This window comes from Erpetoichthys calabaricus, chromosome 5 (genome assembly GCF_900747795.2).
Source record: "Erpetoichthys calabaricus chromosome 5, fErpCal1.3, whole genome shotgun sequence".
NCBI classification, from domain to species: Eukaryota; Metazoa; Chordata; class Cladistia; order Polypteriformes; family Polypteridae; genus Erpetoichthys; species Erpetoichthys calabaricus.
Genome location: NC_041398.2, coordinates 250,048,071 through 250,067,920, shown reverse-complemented (window position 1 = coordinate 250,067,920; position 19,850 = coordinate 250,048,071). Strand labels below are relative to the sequence as shown.

At 41.3% G+C, this 19,850-nt stretch overlaps 2 protein-coding genes across 6 annotated transcripts in view; both read right to left on the bottom strand.

Annotated features, from left to right (window-relative positions):
• The window catches only part of pkd2 (polycystic kidney disease 2), a 913,849-nt gene that overhangs the window by 385,039 nt on the left and 508,960 nt on the right, over positions 1 to 19,850 (bottom strand). The gene's annotated exons all lie outside the window — the stretch shown is intronic.
• The window catches only part of uso1 (USO1 vesicle transport factor), a 120,621-nt gene continuing 108,882 nt past the window's right edge, over positions 8,112 to 19,850 (bottom strand). For all 4 annotated transcript variants that reach the window (XM_028802766.2, XM_051928125.1, XM_051928126.1 and 1 more), the window contains 5 exons: positions 18,635 to 18,703; positions 17,873 to 17,971; positions 14,688 to 14,786; positions 10,919 to 11,134; positions 8,112 to 9,089 (listed from right to left, as the gene is read on the bottom strand). In XM_028802766.2, coding sequence (XP_028658599.1) covers positions 8,973 to 9,089; positions 10,919 to 11,134; positions 14,688 to 14,786; positions 17,873 to 17,971; positions 18,635 to 18,703 — 600 coding nt within the window. In that variant the 3' untranslated portion in view covers positions 8,112 to 8,972. The remainder of the gene's footprint in view (positions 9,090 to 10,918; positions 11,135 to 14,687; positions 14,787 to 17,872; positions 17,972 to 18,634; positions 18,704 to 19,850) is intronic.

Sequence of the window (19,850 nt, the reverse complement as noted above, 5' to 3'; positions counted from 1 at the left end):
CTGCCGGTGTATCGCGCCAACATTTTTGAATTCTTTATGACGTTCTACTTTGTCCTTTATTTCCGGCCCCGCTTAAATCTCTTTATCGCGTGACATACAAGTGTCTTTCCGAGAAGGTCACATCTCGACCCAAGATTTCTTTTAATATAATACATTACACACAGAGTGATATATTTTAAGCATTTATTTCTTTTCATTTTACGGATTATAGGCTTCAGGTAATGAAAATTCAAAATTCAGTTATCTCAGAAAATGAGATTATTACATAAGACCAATAAAAAAAAAAAATGAATACACAAATGTTGGCCTACTGAAGAGTCCGTCCATGTAGGCACTCGATACTCGCTCGGGGCTCCTTTTGCATGAGTGCAGCGTGGCATGGAGGCGATCAGCATGTTATGGAGGCCCAGGATGCTTTGATCGCGGCCTTCAGCTCGTCTGCATTGTTGGCTCTGGTGTCTCTCATCTTCCTCTTAGATTCCCTATTGAGTTTAGGTCAGGTGAGTTTGCTGACCAATCAAGCACAGTGAATCACACCACGGTCATTAAACCAGATATTGGTTCTTTTGGCAGTGTGTGTAGGTGCCAAGTCCTGCTGGATAATGAAATCAGTGTCTCCATAAAGCTCGTCAGCACAGGGACACATGAAGTGCTCTAAAATGTCCTGGTAGACGTCTGGCTGTGCTGACTTTGGACTTGATAAAACAGAGTGGGCCAACACCAGCTGAGGATGTGGCTCCCCAAATCATCACTGACTGGACACTTCACGCTGGACCTCAAGCAACGTGGATTCTGTGTCTCTTCACGCTTCCTCCAGACTCTGGGACCTGATGGAGCTTGAGAGGTGCTGCAAAGAGGAATGGGCAAAACTGGCCAAGGATAGGTGTGCCAAGCTTGTGGCATCATATTCAACAAGACTTGAGGCTGGAATTGCTGCCAAAGGTGCATTGACAAAGTATTGAGCAAAGACTGTGAATACTTATGGACATGGGATTGCTCCGTTTTTTTATTTTTAATAAATTTGCAAAAATCTCAAGTAAACTTTTTTCATGTTGTCATTATGGGTGTTGTGTGTAGAATTCTGAGGAAAAAAATTAATTCATTTTGGAATAAGGCTGTAACATAACAAAATGTGGAAAAAGTGATGAAGCGCTGGGAATACTTTCCGGATGCACTGTTTCTTGCACTGCCACCTGGTGGATTCCTCCTGATTTACGTAAAGTACACATGCAAATATAAACAGTAAAATGCTTGTGGAGCAGGAGCGTCTGCTGGAACATGCGTCGTGTGAAGTATAAACCCGGCCTATGGGTCTTGTCATTTGTCCACACCATTTTGGTTTATTATTTGCAATATCCTGTGGAATCAAAACTCTGAAGCCAAGTCTGATTTTTGTTAAATACAGAATAAACAACGATGGGTGCCAATGACTTTTGTCAGTTTCAAGTTATTTCACAGACAATTGTGGGTTCTACATTTTCTTAATTTGTCCACATTTGTACCAATCTATCCAGGGCCGTCTTAACAGCATTACTGACCCCCCTGGGCAAAGCAGTGCACTGGGACCCCTACCTACACAACCACTCAGCAAGTCACAACACACATAGATTAGCATGGGGACCCCGGGCAACTGCCCAGCATGCCCATGCGTTAAGACGGCCCTGAATCTATCTACCTATCGAGGGCGGCCTGCTGGCGCCTGGGACTTGACAGCCCAAGATGTGCGTCCTAAGGCACTTTTTTTGTCAAATTTCCCCCAGGGGACAAATACAGTTCTGTCTGCCTAGTGGAAGCATGTTGTATTAACAGAGACGCAGTTTTGCAATGAATTAATTGTTGCGCTAACCGTCATCTCAGTAGATTTTAACAGACTGAACATAGGATGGTGCTCTGTGGCTAAGGATCTGTGCTGGTGTCTGGAAGGTTGCCAGTTAAACCTTAAATCGCCAGAACCAGCTATAGTTGGTTCCTAATTCAATTTGCCAGCACGCCGGACCAGAGTATATCCGGCGAGGTACATTCATTGAATGTCGCAACCAACTATAGTCATTTCCCAGTGCAATTTGCCAGCATGCCAGAGCTGATCAGGCGGTGCCGTACACTTGTTGAGCAGCTAGCTCGTGACCACTGGCGCCCCCTGCAGCACTAGACTGGCCTGCCAGAGTCAGCGTTGGCCTCTGTGTGCAGCCCGTTCAAGCGCAGTTTGCTCGGTGATTTACTGAATTTCATCAATGGCGTCAGTTGTACCTTCTACATATTATAGTAGTTTTTTTTTTTTTTTTAAATCGTTTTTACAGTAAAATGTGTAAAATGATCCGTGTCACAGTAATTGTGATGCTCTTTGCATGGAAAAAATGTGTTCCATTTGAATTTCACTTTTTCCTTGTGAATCTCTGACGTTTACTTAAAAAGTGCAGCAAAAAAGTATTTGGCGTCCAGGGGTGCATTAACCCCCAAGTATGTGGCAGTTTAATGGTTAAAATCCAGTTACTGCCAGAAGGGATCCTACTCTGTTGGGCCATTGAGAAAGGTCCTTAACCTGAAAAATTGCTCCAGGGGTTCTGTACAATGGCTGACCCTGCGCTCTGACCTCTGACCTCCACAAGTCATGCAAAAAGACAATTACTCCATGAGGATTAACAAAGTATATGATGTTCATAACTAGAAGAGTGTCATATTGGAATCCTCTTACTTAAAAACTGCTCACTTCTTTAAGAATTTCACTTAATAGCAGTTAATAAAATGTTTATAATTAAACCAGATTCTTGGAGCAACTGCTTTTAAAGTTAATGTTTGTCACTAACACATGGACTAGAGCAGTGCTTCCCGACCTCGGACCTGATAGCACTGATCTCGTTTAATTAGCTGGGATTATTCTTCTTTTATTCTACATTCAGAAAAGCACAGCAGCATGGTTTTTACATTTATAAGACATTTAGAAATATTTCTGCTTTTGCTAGAGATTTAAATACTTAACTCTCTTTTGTTGATTTCATTATATTTTGCCCTTTCTCTGTGCAGTTTTTCCCCTTCGTTGTATCTTATTAATGACAATTAAAAACGAGCAGAGCAGACACCCAGGCAAACAACACGGAATCATGAAAGGCTGCAGTGACTTTAGCATCAGACCCACTAATTAGTAAATAATGGATTAATTAAACAATTAGAGCACCTGGAAAAGTAGAATGAAAATCAAGATCAAAATATTATTAAAAAGAAAAACATACGCTATTTCCATATAACTGCTTGGTACATTTTAATATTATATATATATATATATATATATATAATATATATATATAGGTGCTGGTCATAAAATTACAATATCATGACAAAGTTGATTTATTTCAGTAATTCCAATCAAAAAGTGAAACTTGTATATTCGATTCATTCATTACACACAGACTGATGTATTTCAAATGTTTATTTCTTTTAATGTTGATGATTATAACTGACAACTAATGAAAGTCCCAAATTCAGTATCTCGGAAAATTAGAATATTGTGAAAAGGTTCAGTATTGAAGACACCTGGTGCCACACTCTAATCAGCTAAGTAACTCAAAACACCTGCAAAAGCCTTTAAATAGTCTCTCAGTCTAGTTCTGTAGGCTACACAATCATGGGGAAGACTGCTGACTTGAATTGTCCAAAAGACGACCATTGACACCTTGCACAAGGAGGGCAAGACACAAAAGGTCATTGCTAAAGAGGCTGGCTGTTCACAGAGCTCTGTGTCCAAGCACATTAATAGAGAGGCGAAGGGAAGGACATGATGTGGTAGAAAAAAGTGGACAAGCAATAGGGATAACCGCACCCTGGAGAGGATTGGGAAACAAAACCCATTCAAAAATGTGGGGGAGATTCACAAAGAGTGGACTGCAGCTGGAGTCAGTGCTTCAAGAACCACCACGCACAGACGTATGCAAGACATGGGTTTCAGCTGTCGCATTCCTTGTGTCAAGCCACTCTTGAACAAGAGACAGCGTCAGAAGCGTCTCGCCTTTGGACTGCTGCTGAGTGGTCCAAAGTTATGTTCTCTGATGAAAGTAAATTTTGTATTTCCTTTGGAAATCAAGGTCCCAGAGTCTGGAGGAAGAGAGGAGAGGCACAGAATCCACGTTGCGTGAGGTCCAGTGTAAAGTTTCCACAGTTAGTGATGGTTTGGGGTGCCATGTCATCTGCTGGTGTCAGTCCATTGTGTTTTCTGAGGTCCAAGGTCAACGCAGCCATCTACCAGTAAGTTTTAGATCACTTCATGCTTCCTGCTGCTGACGAACTTTATGGAGATGCAGATTTCATTTTCCAACAGGACCTGGTACCTGCACACTGTGCCAAAGCTACCAGTACCTGGTTTAAGGACCATGATATCCCTGTTCTTGATTGGCCAGCAAACTCACCTGACCTTAACCCCATAGAAAATCTGTGGGGTATTGTGAAGAGGAAGATGCAATACGCCAGACCCAACCATTAAGAAGAGCTGAAGGCCACTATCAGAGCAACATGGGCTCTCCTAACACCTGAGCAGTGCCACAGACTGATCGACTCCATGCCACGCCGCACTGCTGCAGTAATCCAGGCCAAAGGAGCCCCAACTAAATATTGAGTGCTGTACATGCTCATACTTTTAATGTTCATACCTTTCAGTTGGCCAACATTTCTAAAAATCCTTTTTTTTGCATTGGTCTTAATTGATATTCTAATTTTCCGAGATACTGAATTTGGGACTTTCATTAGTTGTCAGTTATAATCATCAACATTAAAAGAAATAAACATTTGAAATACATCAGTCTGTGTGTAATGAATGAATCTAATATACAAGTTTCACTTTTTGAAAGGAATTACTGAAATAAATCAACTTTGTCATGATATTCTACTGTTATGACCAGCACCTGTATATCTTATATATAATTCGCCAGCCTACTCACTCACTCACGTCCATCCGAAGCCGAATACGCAGTCACCTTCTGCACAGCTGCCCGAAAAAACTTACGAGACCGACATCGCGGCAGGCGGCAGATTTACGGCCACGAAAATTCAAAGAGAAAGGCAACTTCGATTAAAGCTCTAGAGCAGGGGTAGGCAACGTCGGTCCTGGAGAGCCACAGTATGTGCAGGTTTTTGTTCCAACCCAGTTCCTTAATGAGAACTCAATTATTGCTGATGAAGCACATATTGCTTAAGTGACATTTTAATGCTTCATTTTAGTGGTCTCGCTTGTTAAGGTTTTCTAACCTTAATTGCTTATTTCAATCTTAAACTGCTGCATTCAGTGTTTTAATTGCTCCTTATTAGCAATAAGATGTAAAACAGGGGTAGGCAATGTCGGTCCTGGTGAGCCGCAGTGGCTACAGGTTTTCATTCCAACCCAATTGCTTAATTAGAAACCAATCATTGCCAATCTCAGACCTTATTTAATTTTATGGCTCGTTAGTCTGTGCAATGTAAGGCTTTTATATCGTAGATTTTTTTCCTTTCCAAGGATATCATCCAAATGATTTGAAGCCTAAAACAGATCATTTTCAGTCTGTCACATTTTTCTATTAAGTGTTTTATTAAATCAAACCGTGCATGATGAACACACACAGATGTAATTGGAAAAAAGCTAGCTGGAGAACTGCTGGCTGCTTTGTCTTTTACATCTTATTGCTAATAAGGAGCAATTAAAACACTGAATGCAGCAGTTTAAGATTGAAATAAGCAATTAAGGTTGGAGAACCTTAACAAGCGAGACCACTAAAATGAAGCATTAAAATGTCACTTAAGCAATATGTGCTTCATCAGCAATAATTGAGTTCTCGTTAAGGAACTGGGTTGGAACAAAAACCTGCACATACTGTGGCACTCCAGGACCGACGTTGCCTACCCCTGCTCTAGAGGCCTGAAAGGCGATTTCGACTACAGTTCGAGGCCTAATTACGCATTCATTCAATACACCTATATCAGGTTTGTGGTGCTTATACTTATTACTATTCCACTCAAGCCTGTTTCATCTTACGTTGTCAAAACAGGCTCTTTGTCTAGTATATATATATATATATATATATATATATATTGCATAGTTTTACTGTCAAATAATGCAAAGAGTATGCGACACGTGTTTCGCCCTAATTCTGGGCTCATCAGGTGTACACACTCACTGCACATCTCTCGGGATCAAACCTCAGACATCAGTGTCAGAGGCGAAGCTTCTTTATGTTGCGCCACGGTGTGTGGTTCTGGTTCGTTTATTTGACAGCATGTAGATCGGGGTAATTACATTCATGACATTCGTAGTCTGAATCACAATCTGATTGTATGGGTGGTTACCTACGAGGTAACGCTTGTGGTTGGTCTGCAAGTCAGCAAACATCCACCACGTTGCCCTCTATCCCCGAGAGGGGATGCAGTGAGTGTGTACGCCTGATGAGCCCAGAGTTAGGGCGAAACGCGTGTCGCGTACTCTTTGCATTATTTGACAGTAAAACTATGCAACATTCTACGGTCTGCTTCTCGCATCTGTGAGGGCACCATGGCGGATGTTAGCCGACTTGCAGACCAACCACAAGCGTTACCTGGTAGGTAACCACCCATACAATCAGATTGTGATTCAGACTACGAATGGCACATATATATATATATATATATATATATATATTTTTTTTTTTTTTGTGCCAAACTTGGTTTTCTAATTTCTAGATTGTTCCCAAAACACAGAACTTGGGGAATAACACATCACTTAATTAGCCCAGCAGTCCAATTAAAAACAGAAGCTGGTTGGAACAAAAACCTGCAGCCACAGGGGGTTCACAGGATCGAGTTTGGGAAACACTGGAGTAGACTACCTGGGTTTATTGTGGCATCTACATTTTTTATATGGCTCACAGTATGCACAGTTATTAACAATTTGGTCCACCACCATAAACGTTTGCTACCCCAGCTCTGTACGAGCCACCTTTATTTGAGGACCGGTGGTCTGCATGTCTTCTAGTCTACAGATACAATTTAGATGGAGATCAAATTCTGGTATGTCCACATATGTTAAAAAAATCAGGAGTGGTCTCCCCTGGACTTTCTCATATACTCAGATATGGGGATGGATGTTTAAAGAGTAAACCACAAGACAAGGATTATATTTTTATATTATGTACATTAAAAGAACCATCAACAACAAATCAAACCAAATTAATAATATACTGAAGAATTATTATAAAAGTAAATTTGAATAAATCGAACTCTGCTGCTGCATGAATAAAAAAGTTCCACTTCTGGTTAGTGGAAATAGCCCAAACGTTGATAGAAATCACTATTTTGTACCTAACAGTCATATGAAAAATTTGGTTGACCTAAATGAAATATCGTGTTTACATAAATTACATACACACACACACACAGACAGACGTAATTCCAAAAATAGTATTTTCGGACTCAGGGAGGTCTAAAACGTTGAGATTCATCAAAATCACGAGATCAGATTTTTGGATGATTACAATTCTTTCCTTATACTTCATATATGAGAAAGTAAAAAAAAGAAACACTTCATCAGATGTGCTTACTTTTTCAGATGACTGTACGTAAGGCAAGGAGCTGTCGTCCCGTGCTGAGGCTCCTGTTTAAGTTTAAGCTGCAGACCCCACAGCAGCCTCACCTTTAGCGTTCAGCCTGGTCAAGCCAGACGTGCCGCAGGACTTCAGCAATCTAACAAGTGATGAAGCTGACAGGTTCTTCTCCTGGTGTTAATCTGCAGTACAACACAAACATACAGAGAAGGCAGTAAATGTTTGCCAGGGCAGCTTAGCACAGCTGCTGAGGTTCCAGGTATCCATCAACAATGGACAGCACCATAACTCTTAATAACGCTATACCTCTGGTGGTGGGTTGAGGGTCTGGGAGAGCTCAGGTGTTTGCCTTACAGTCCTTATTGCACACAGAAGTCAAACCTGCAAAGCTGATAATTTAACCCCACTCTTGTTTTATTAATCTGGAAACACCTTTTATCCAAAATCACATCTTGAGGATAAGCATTTCTATAAGACGTAGAGCAGAATGTGCAGTAAGATGAATGCCACCAGTGTGCGCCTCCACCATCAGAGACGTCCCATTACCCACAAGGCAAGAAATCGCCATTTCAGACATTTGTCTAGATACAAGTGTTTCATCATTTATTCCTCTTGGCATACAAGCCATAAATTATATAATCAAACTTTTACGCTCAGTGATACAGCTGAGCCATTACAACAACTAGCAAAAAAATACTGAAATCTTCTTTCGTAGAATTCCAGCAAGGCGAGCCATTTTACAGTGTTAATTTCAGAATTTGGTAAGACTGGTTCATTTCCTGGTTTCGAGATATACAGCTTAAAAATGGAGAAGGCACCTTCATTTATATTTGTCTCTCAATGACTGGCGGCAGCTGTCCTTTAGACTTTCACTTCCAGAAGCTCATTACAGCTACAGATAAAAACAAAAAAAGCACAGGACTTTTATTTTTGTCTTAATGCAGCAATGTGACAGAACTCATCTTTTTACAAACTACACTTGGAAATTTGCCTTTCTTCAGTGTTGCATGTAAATATATTTTAATAGATGGCAACATGCTAAAAGAGGACACCTGCTTTGCTAAGCAAAAAAATAATGGAGGTGAGTGAGAAATTAAAAAAAAAATCTTTAAAAATAAATCTAAACAAATATTTTACATGAAGAACTGACATATTTAGAACATTATGAAAAGCTGTCCTCCTTGTAATGGAGAGAGTTATCGTTCCATTAAACAAATAGTCAAATTCTGTTATTAAAATATATTCTAAAACAAAATAGTGTATTGGAAACCAAGCTGAAGGAAGCTGCTTGACGCGTCCCACAACAGCTTGGCAGTTTTTAAGTCCAAGGCCAGTCGGTCCTCTTCTGGTCTACGCGCCGCCACACACCGTTCAGGTCCAGCACGGGTTTGTTTCTTCTCCTTGTGTCTGTGCAATCTGCTTTGCTAGAGTACAAAATTAGGAGTCATCTTCATCCTCTTCATCATCTTCGTCTTCATCCTCCTCCTCATCATCATCACCTTCATCATCATCATCATCTTGATCTTTAGAATCTAGATCATCTTCATCTTCAATCTGCACAAAATAAACATGAGCCATGTTACAAACAGCATGAGTGGATTCAGAAATGTCCTCAGACCCGTTGTGTTAAAATCATTTCAAGGAATCTTTCCTTAATCAAACATTCAATAACTCACAATGACAAAGTGACAAGAGGATTTTAGGAATTTGTACAAAATGTATTAAAAAAACAAAACAGACTCACAACTCAGTGACACAAGTGTTTAGACCCTTCACTGAGACACTTGACATTTGGCTCAGGTGCAATCTCAGATGATTCTGCACTTATGGGGGAATACTGATAAGGGGGATGAGACAATGGAGAGGAATCGGGGGGAGAACTGCTTACTGATGCAACAAAGAGCTTCTGGGTCTAAGTCACTATTCAGGTAATAGATGTTGAGGTGGTCCACACTCCTACAAGTACTTGGGGGTCCACAGGTTGGACTGGTCTCGTAACACAGAGGAACTAGAGAAGGACAGAACGGACTCTTTTTTTGTCCTTAGGGGACTGCGGTCCTTTAATGTTGGTGGGGTCACCCTTCACATCTTCTACAACTCTGTGATGGGCTGGGTTGGTGACATCACTTCAGGACCACCAAATCAACAAGCTAATTAAACGGGCAGTCATTTGTGGGACATACTTTGGTCCCCCTGGACGTAATGGAGAGAGAGAGAGAGAGAGAGAGGTTAGGAGCAGGTGCTGATACAGCACATTGACGCACCCATCACATGACAAACCAACTCGGGATCCCAGATTTGGACCCGAGTGCAGCCATGCGATGGGCGACACCTCAGCACCACACTGGGACAGTGTGAAGTTTTTTTTTTGTATGGTGGCTGGAGTGCCTCAGGTTTTTTCCTGCAGGCTGGAGTGCCTACATGAAGGGCTGGATTCTGGTTAACGTCATACCCAGGATGGAGCAATTGCAAGCTAAGGGCCTTGCTCAAGGGCCCAACGAAGTAGAATCACTTTTGGCATTTAAGGGGATTTGAACTGGCAACCTTCCGATTGCCAATGCAGATCCCTAGCCTCAGAGCCACCACTCTGCCCTAGTGGAAGAGAGAATTAAAACCAAGGGTCAAAGAGAACAATGCTGCACATCCTCCCTCTGACACACCAACCAACACTGAGGGCTTTCAGCCAACGGATTATTCAGCAGAAGTGTGTCAAGAAATTTGACTGGCGGTCTTTTATACCGACAGCAATATGCCTTTATAGCGCCTGGCCGTGAATGCCAAATCAAAACTCTTCTTTGCTTACTTTTTAATTTTCTTGCTTTACAGTCATCCTGTGGTGTGTTCAGACCAATGTGTATGTGTGTATTTATTTACCTACCTATTTATTATTTATTTAAATAGCTTCTGTAAAAAGCCAAATTTCCCTCCCGGGACAGATAAAGTTTGTTCGTTCTATCTATCATTTGTTATATAGTGCCTTACCTATCTCTTTATCATTTGTTATATAGTTCCCTATCTATCTATACTCAGAAGTAACTTTACCAGCATATCAAATGCTATACTGCACAGACATGAATAACCCACTTACTGATGCCTTAAAACCATAAATAAGACTAAAAGAAGCCTTTGTTAAGGTCTTGTTACCTAAGAGTAAATGAAGAATAGATGCATTTCGGCCGTACCTAAACCTAAAGTGTTACCAATAAGTTTATAGGAAAACTGTCCGACAGCAACAGACTGCCAGTTTCAGTTGTTCACAATACCACAGCCAGCAGCTCCACTCCATCTTGTTACTGAATAAAGCTCAAGTGTGTTAATGAACGCAAACCAGACTTAACACACACCCCAACACATTCACGATACACACAGGAAACGCATCCTACCGGTTCTCCTAAATCCTTTAACTTGTTCTTCAATGAGGAGATTTTCTGGTCTTGGTCAGCAAGAAGCATCAAGAGGTCATCCTGCTCCTTTTTAGATTCCGCCACTTCTTTCTGAAGTTTACTTTTTTCATTCTGTAGAATGGCAGCACTGGAGTTTGCTGTATTTAGCTGCTGCTCCAGTTCTGCTTTTGCATTTGATAAGCTCTGTACTTCATTCTGAAAAGAAGAGAAAATGGAAATTTGAGGCAAATCACACAGTAATGCTGAAATGAACACTACGGAAACCTGAACATTTTTCTTAATATAGAAATTGCATAACATAGTTTATCGACATTTTCTTTGTGTTTTATTAACATGAATTCACAAATTTTCCCTAACCTTATTTGTCACCGGTTCACACACCATATTTTTCACCTACTTTGTCAGTCATTATAGGCGTCACTCTAGTCATATGTACACTGAAATATGCATCTGCAGACCACCATTTCAAGTTCTGTCGCCCGAGTCAAAATTGTGGCTGTTTAATGTCAACACCAGGAGGTGGGCTGAAATCAAAAACTCATCTTGCCAGCATTCTAGAACCTGCTGTATTTTGCAGCAGGTCATTCATTTCTCATTCCAATTTAAGTACGTTCGCGCTTTAATGGGGAACGTCTGGATCTGTAATCTCATTTGGAAGCATAAATGTGACACATCCAGTGTTCACATCTGTCAGAGCACATGTACATATGAAATAATCCCATTTAAAGCAACCAGCTGATCACCACACTCCCATGTGAATGGAAAGTAATTACACGTTTATAGGGTCACTAGCTGTGACATCCATCTATGGTCCGGTCAGGATTTGGAGCACCCACTAAACAACAAAAGAGACTGGGATCCTGGTTGGCATCCCCCCAGGCAGACACATGGACCCTCTATCTGCCACAGCCAGGTGTTATGTGGGTGACCCTTTGGCCTGGTCCAGCTACTCAGGTCCTCAACAATGAGCCGGATCACCCTCAGGTAATTGCACCACATGGCTTTAGTGCCATAACTGACGCTCCCTCACATGTGCCTCATTTGGGTCTCCATGAGCAACACAAAGTCAAACCAGCAGCACCCAAGGATTCTCCCTGGAGACACACACATGGAATCCAGTCTTTGTCTCAGGTCACTGGATAGCATCCATGTCTCGCAACCACATAGCAAGACAGGAAGCACCAGGACTCTAATGACTTGGACCTTCGTCCTTTTGCATAGATATCTGGAGTGCCACACACCCCTTTACAGGGACCTCATGACCCCCCCATGCTCTCCTAATCCATCTACTGACTTTATAGGAAGAGTTACCAGAGACACAAATGTCACTGCCAAGGTAAGTAAACCTCTCGATGACAAGGTGGACACTCTCTCTGCAGAAAGACTCATTGCTTATGGCCGTGCCCAAGAGGTCATTAAAGGCCTGGCTCTTGGTTTTTATCAAGACACTCAGACTCCTCGCTCAGTCTCTTGAGAGACCGATCAGAGCCTCCATTAAAGATCACAGCATCATCAGCAAAGTCAAGATTAGTGAATCTCTCTTCACCAACAAATGCCCAACTCTTGCTGGACTCCACGACCTTGTCCAGCACCCAGTCCATGCAACCATCTAAGACAGGCTGAAATTTAAGTAATCAACGTAGAGCTCAACATTAAAGTTTACTGTGCCCCGTGGAATGCATACGTCTGTGTTATATGCCATTGGTATGTGTGATTTGTTAAAGCAATGTTAATGTTTGTGATGAGCCATCTACTGGAATGACAAATGCAATGCATTTTATTATTATGATGGTGCAGACCTATAAATATCTGGGAGTGCAGCTGGATGATAAATTAGACTGGACTGCCAATACTGATGCGCTGTGCAAGAAAGGACAAAGCCGGTTATACTTCCTTAGAAGGCTGGCTTCCTTCAACATCTGCAATAAGATGCTGCAGATGTTCTATCAAACAGTTGTGGCGAGCGCCCTCTTCTACGCAGTGGTGTGCTGGGGAGGCAGCATTAAGAGGAAAGACGCCTCACGCCTGGACAAACTGGTGAGGAAGGCAGGCTCTATTGTTGGCATGGAGCTGGACAGTTTAACATCTGTGGCAGAGCGAAGGGCGCTCAGCAGGCTCCTATCAATTATGGAGAATCCACTGCATCCACTAAATAATGTCATCTCCAGACAGAAGAGCAGCTTCAGCGACAGACTGCTGTCACTGTCCTGCTCCACAGACAGATTGAGGAGATCGTTCCTCCCCCAAACTATGCGACTCTTTAATTCCACCCGGGGGGGTAAACGTTAATATTTAACATTATACATAGTTATTGTCTGTTTTTTCACCTGTATTATTATCATTCTTTAATTTAATATTATTTATTGTATCAGTATGCTGCTGCTGAAGAATGTGAATTTCCCATTGGGATTAATAAAGTATCTATCTATCTATCTATCTATTACAAAAATGTTTGTGATGCGACATCTTTTGGAATGACTGTGACAGAGCAGCCAGAAAGACGCACAAACAGACATTTACCCTTTTATTGAGGTGGATTATACTCATGTGTACAGAGTACAGTGAAATTTTTAATTGTAATTGCTATTTAACACTCTCCAGCACAAAAATGAGTGAATATAAAGATGATTAACCAGCCGTTAGCTAAATATACACACACGGAGAACCCATGGACGAGTCAGACAGATAAACATCTTGTGACACCATACTCCACTAGATTATAAGATTTAGATGATGTTATAATTAGTCATACCTCCTGTCAAAGACCGGAAACAGAATAATTTAAAAAATATTGGCTATCTGCTGCCCTTCAACACCATTCCTCAGTATCAGAGTCTCTCTGGATAGGTGCTCTTCCTCTGGAGTGCGTCCTCTTAAATCCTTCTTCTCAGACTCTGTCATTATTTTCGAGGTGTTTGGCTCGCCTCAACGTCTGCTTTTATACATTCAATTTTTGCAGGCAACTCTCTCAGAGGGCCTCCTATGCCTTTTCTCCTCCTTGTGTGTCTCACACACCTGCACTTCCTCTTTCAATTGTGTTACCAAAGTGAAACTGACCAATCACACCAAAGCCAAACTGACCAATCAGATTGTTCTGAGGGACAAGATACACGCAGACCTTAGTATTTTATTAAACAGTAGATCAACAATCAGTCATTTTAATTGTGTCACTATTTATATATTAACCCAGCAGGGTTTGATGCTTGTGATGAATGTATGGTCGGGGCACCTGCCAACCACTTCCATGTCACATTCACAGATACCTTTAAATTTGCCGATTTTCTTTGTGAATTGCACCCACACAACCTGTTGGTATCTGCCTATGTTTAAAGCAGCTTTATCTGATCTCATAGTTTAGTCACCAATCGAGCAGTTATGTGTGAAAACCCGGCCCCTCACAATATACTGACACAATGAGCTCAAGGAATAAGTTGCTTCTGCCTCCAAGTAGTTGACAAGAAACAGTGACTCGTTACAATCACATTCTGAATGGGCACAAGAAAGAAACACGTGTGAGATGAGCACCGATACCATAATAAGGGGTCAAACGTAACATATGTGGAATGTGCTTTATTTTTCATTAGAGCGACTCTGGCACATACACCATGATGTGATAAATTTCCAGTTATATCAAAAAGGAAAGTAAAATACTCACAATTACATTTTGTACACAATATAAAAAGAGCATACACTAAGTTAAAATACTGAAAACTCCCTGCTTTAAGAGTAGAAATCTGTGTACACCAACCTTTAACTTTTCAGTCTCGCCTTGCATGGATGACAGTCTTTTCTCTAGCTCTGCAATTCGAGATGCTGTTGCATCTTCTGCACTTCCTACTGCTGCTACCTGTTAAGAAAAGTGAAAATAATTTTAAAAAATTGGGAGTGCTCTCCCCACGACTTTCTCGTATGTGGATGGATATTTGAGGAGTAAACCGCAAGACAATGATTATATTTTTATATATTATGTACATTAAAGAACCATCAACAACAAATCAAATTAATAATAAATTGAACAATTATTATAAACGTTGAATAAATCAGACTCTGCAGCTGCATGAATAAAAGGTACAGTACCACATATAAATTATAAATATATATATATATGAAAGGCTAAGAGAGATGCAGAGCATCTCCCTTCATGTAGAAGGCCACTCCATCCAAATGGGCAAAGTCCAATCAACACACTAAGACAGAGAGACACCTGGTATTCTATACAAGATGAACTGATTATTAGCCATGTTGTATTAATTTACCAACACTCACATTTGTAGTCTGGTTATATTCTGGTCATATCTGGTCTATAATACATGAATAAATTTGCAACCGTCTCTTTTGCTTGTTCCAGTGCTCTGTCCATTTGCCTGAGGTTAAAGATGTAAAAGGAAGAGGGAAGTGCTGATCTTCACTTCAGTAGTCATCAAGTCTAACTCTGACCATGATGGTAAGAATGAACGCACAAGGGTAGAGATGAAATTTGGGGTATTCTGTTCAGGTCTACATGAGTGGTCTTAACTACATGTACAGTGATCCCTCGCTATATCGCGCTTCGTCTTTCGTGGCTTCACTCCATAGCGGATTTTAAACGTAAGCATATGTGAATATATATCGCGGATTTTTCACTGCTTCGCGGATGTCTGCGGTCTACAGTACATGTGCTTCCTCAGTTGATTGCTCATTTGAATTCAAACAAGGGTCGCTAATGGCGGATGGCTGAGAAGCTACCCAATCAGAGCATGCGGTTAAGCTCCTGGGTGCTGCGCTAACTCTCGAGCATCTCGCAACCATTCAACAAATGGCAAAAGATCTCCAGATATCAGTTGAAGAATGGGACCCGCAAATGATTCGTTCTTTGCAATTTAAAAATGCTCTTGACGGCGCCACGGAAGTGTATAGGAACCTCTTTACACAAATGAAAAAGCAGCGCCAGCAACTGCCCATCACGATGTTCCTTACACGCAAAACACTGCCTAGTACGCCTTCAGTGGAAGAAGACGACGGCGGTGCTACACAGTCGCCTGAAGAGGCTCCTTTAGAAAAGCTGTGACAGTGTAGTAAATGTCATCGTTATCTGACAAGTTGGTGAGTACCCAAAACTATTTTTCTACGTACTTAGTACATGTATGTACGTTTATTGTAACTGTGCACACATTTTATACAATTTTTTCCTTGCACTGTAGGTATTTATTGCCGGTGGCCTGTCTATCGTAATGGCTGTAGCAAATGTGATATCGGAGACGCTCTACAGTATCTTTAAAATAACATTTTGGTTTTATGTACTGCATTTACATGTTATAGATTTTTCACGTATTTTTATATTACCTACTCAATTACAATATGTTTAAAACTGTATTAAGTATTAAATAAAACTCCTCAATGGTATACGATACGTATGTTTGTGAGTAGTATATAAACTGTGTTTACATACATAATTTCAACGAATCTTACCTAATAACTAAGAGAATATAAAGGGTTTATGCTGTATAACTGTACGGGGAATATTTATAAACCATGTGGGAGAGTTTATAAGGACTTAAAATATATAAAAATAACCATATAAAAATATGGTTTCTACTTCGCGGATTTTTTATTTCGCGAGTGGCAACGCAATCCCCACGATGGAGGAGGGATTACTGTAGCTGATGATGCACACCCTTTTAATTTTTAGATCAACGCTGTCATACTGTCTGCCATTACATAATCTTTGAGTCCAAGGAGTTATGGAGGACTAGCTGAAATCTCTTTACTATGAAGTGGAAATACAGCTTTTACATTAACATTTATTCACTTAGCAGACACTTTTACCCATAATAAGTTACAAAAGAGGTCAATATAATGGGAGTCTGGGGACTGCTTTGAAACAAGCTTTGCAACAAGTGAAGAGTACAAGAAAAGTTACTGTTTTCTTGGCTACAAAGAACCTCTCATCAGAACCATTATCAGTTAGACAGAAATTCACAGAACAAGACTCTTCAGCTACTTAAACACATCGTGGGAGTCAGCAGTTCAGATGGAGGTTGGCTACTCGTTCTACAGCTACACATGAAGTATCTAGATTGAGACTTGAGGTGGCATCACCAGACATTGTTTGTTAGCAGGCGAGAAGGAGCACAGGACCTCAAGAGGGTCTCCATATATGCAGGTGCTGACTATTGACTACTGTGTAGGCAAACATCAAGGATTTGAACTTAATGGGTGCTACAGAATCACATTTGGTGTAGTGATCAGAAAAAGGAAGTGACATGTGCCCAACTCAGCAGATTGAACACCAGACATGCCACTACATTTTCAATCATGACATTGCAGTGCATGCAGGTACCCCTGCCAGTAAAGAGTTGAAAATGTCCTGATGGGACAATACCAATGCCGATGAGAAGTTGGGCTGCATACACCGTCAGATCTTGCAGATGTTATACAGAGTGGACCTGCAGGAACAACAGACAGTTGCAACATGCAATCTGGCAGAAATGAATGTGGATGTCTTGGTTTCTCACACAATACACACATAATTCTAAATCTGATATCTGTAATGTGAAAATTAGGCCATAAGAGTGACTGTTTGCAGAATGTGGTTTGTTTTACTTCCGCCGAGTGGTTCGTAGGGGGACCTCTAGTCTAAGTGATTAATCAAAGGCTGAATGTACTGCATGAGGCACCACCAAAACTGAAAATGACAAGACATGGAAACAAATCTTAATTTAAACCACTGAACACTAAGAATATTAAAAACATTAATAATAAAAGGGGAAAAGGTAATCTTTATATACAGTAAAACACATACTTGTATAAACATGCCCTACAGAATGTAGGGAAAGACATCCTGATTTTTTTACAAATGAATCCTCCCACTACATCACAACAGGCTACTCTGCAATCAAATTAGTACTAGTGACCTTCCTCTGAAAACAGCTGAAAATGGAAAATTTTTCTTACGGAAGATTCTGTTTTCTTCAGCAGCTCCTCACGTTCCATTTGAAGCTGGTGTATCTGTGACATCTGCGATTGTACCTGAGCTTTTAAAGTCTCCAGCACCTTCAAAAATCACAGCAGCAAATAAGACAATTTAGAAACAGGTATACAAGGAAATTGGCATTTAAAGCAAACACACTGACAGCAGACCCCCTTGCAAGTGCAATAGCAAAGTTAAATATATTGACGAGGGTATAAGTCAATTAATAGCTGCACTTTTGTGATCACTTTTGTGAAGGCTGGCTTGTGAATTTCCCCTTGGGATTAATAAAGTATGTATCTAACTATCTATCTTGTCCAGCTTTCTCCAGGCACATGTGGAAACGAGGCATGTCTGTGGTCACAGAGGTAAATTTGAACCTTGATCAATTTTAAACATGGCAGCTCAACTCTCCATCTGCACCACAGAAAAGCAGCGAGTAGTGACCTACTGTTTATGGGCTGAAGGTGTACAGGGGGCCAAAATCCACAGAAGGCTTTCTGCACAATGTGGAGACTGTTTTATCACGGCAGACAATTTACAAACAGGCTGAGAATGGGGTGCCATGTCCACTACCAACAACCAACACTGAGCAAGTCTGTACTATGATTCTGATGAACCCCTGGATTTCAGTTCCTGGTACCCTTTCAGCCCATAAAAAATGGATCACAAAGTGTGGATAATTATTCACTCACCCACTGAATGTAACTAAAAAGGCAAAAATATGTTGGTTCCATACAGAATACCTTATGCTGGTCAGAATTAGGTTCCACATTCTCAGCAGTGTTGCCTGTGGGTTGAGTTCCTTCCAGTTTCTAAATAAAAACAAAAGCAAAGCTTTAGTAACTCTTGACAAAGTGTAAAACAAAATAAACACACCATTTTAATACATACGAGGGTTGTCTGGGTTCTGCGCGGAATTTTATCGTTTGTCGAGTGTCAGCCTGTCGAAACCTGTTCTGCTGTGTAGAGGGATTATTCAAGTGGTTGCAAGTTTTTGTTCAGATGTTTTGCTCCCTCTCTTCCTTCAGAATGAACACGAGAAGCAAATGAACTGAGAGTGCGCAGCCGGCGCTAGCAGCGAAGCTCCCGACTCCGTGCGTGCGTGACTTTCGAGTGATGATTTTTTACGACTTTTCTGATGGTTTAATCCGCTCGGTGGAACGCACCATGTTTGCCATCTTTTTCAACATTGATGGCATTGTCGCGTCAATTCCGCTGATGCAGAGGAAAACTGTGACATCTGAGTGGTACACCACTCAGTGCCTGCCTGACGTTTTTTCTGCGATGGCTAGAAGCTGGTCCAAGAACTTGCGAAGGCACTTTTTGCATCATGACAATGCGCCAGCTCACACGGCTAATGCGACGAAGCATTTCATTGAAGACAGTGGTGTTAACGTTTTGAATCCGCCACCCTACTCGCCTAATCTTACACCATGTGACTTTTGGCTCTTCCCGAAGGTGACAGAACCCCTGCGAGGCCACAACTTCGAAACTCGAGAGGAACTGATTGCAGCTGTCAAAGAACAGCTGGACAACCTCCCAAAGACAGCCTTTCGCGAGTGTTTTGCAGCGTGGGTCAGAAGAGCCCAAAAGTGCATTGATGTAAGGCGGTGAATACTGGGAAAAAGTTTAAAAAAGATCGAAGTACATGAGATAAATAGAAAAAAAAAACCCTTGGCTACTTATTTCGAGTGATTCCGCGCGGAACCCAGACAACCCTCATAATTCGCCAGCCTCCTCACTCACTCACTCACTCACTCACTCACTCACTCACTCACTCACTCACTCACTCACTCACTCACTCACTCACTCACTCACTCACTCACTCACTCACTCACTCACTCCCGTCCGAAGTCGAATGCGCAGTCGCCTTCTGCGCAGCTGCCCGAAAAACCTTACGAGACCGACATCGTGGCAGGCGGCGGACTTACGGCCGCAAAAAATTCAAAGAGAAAGGCG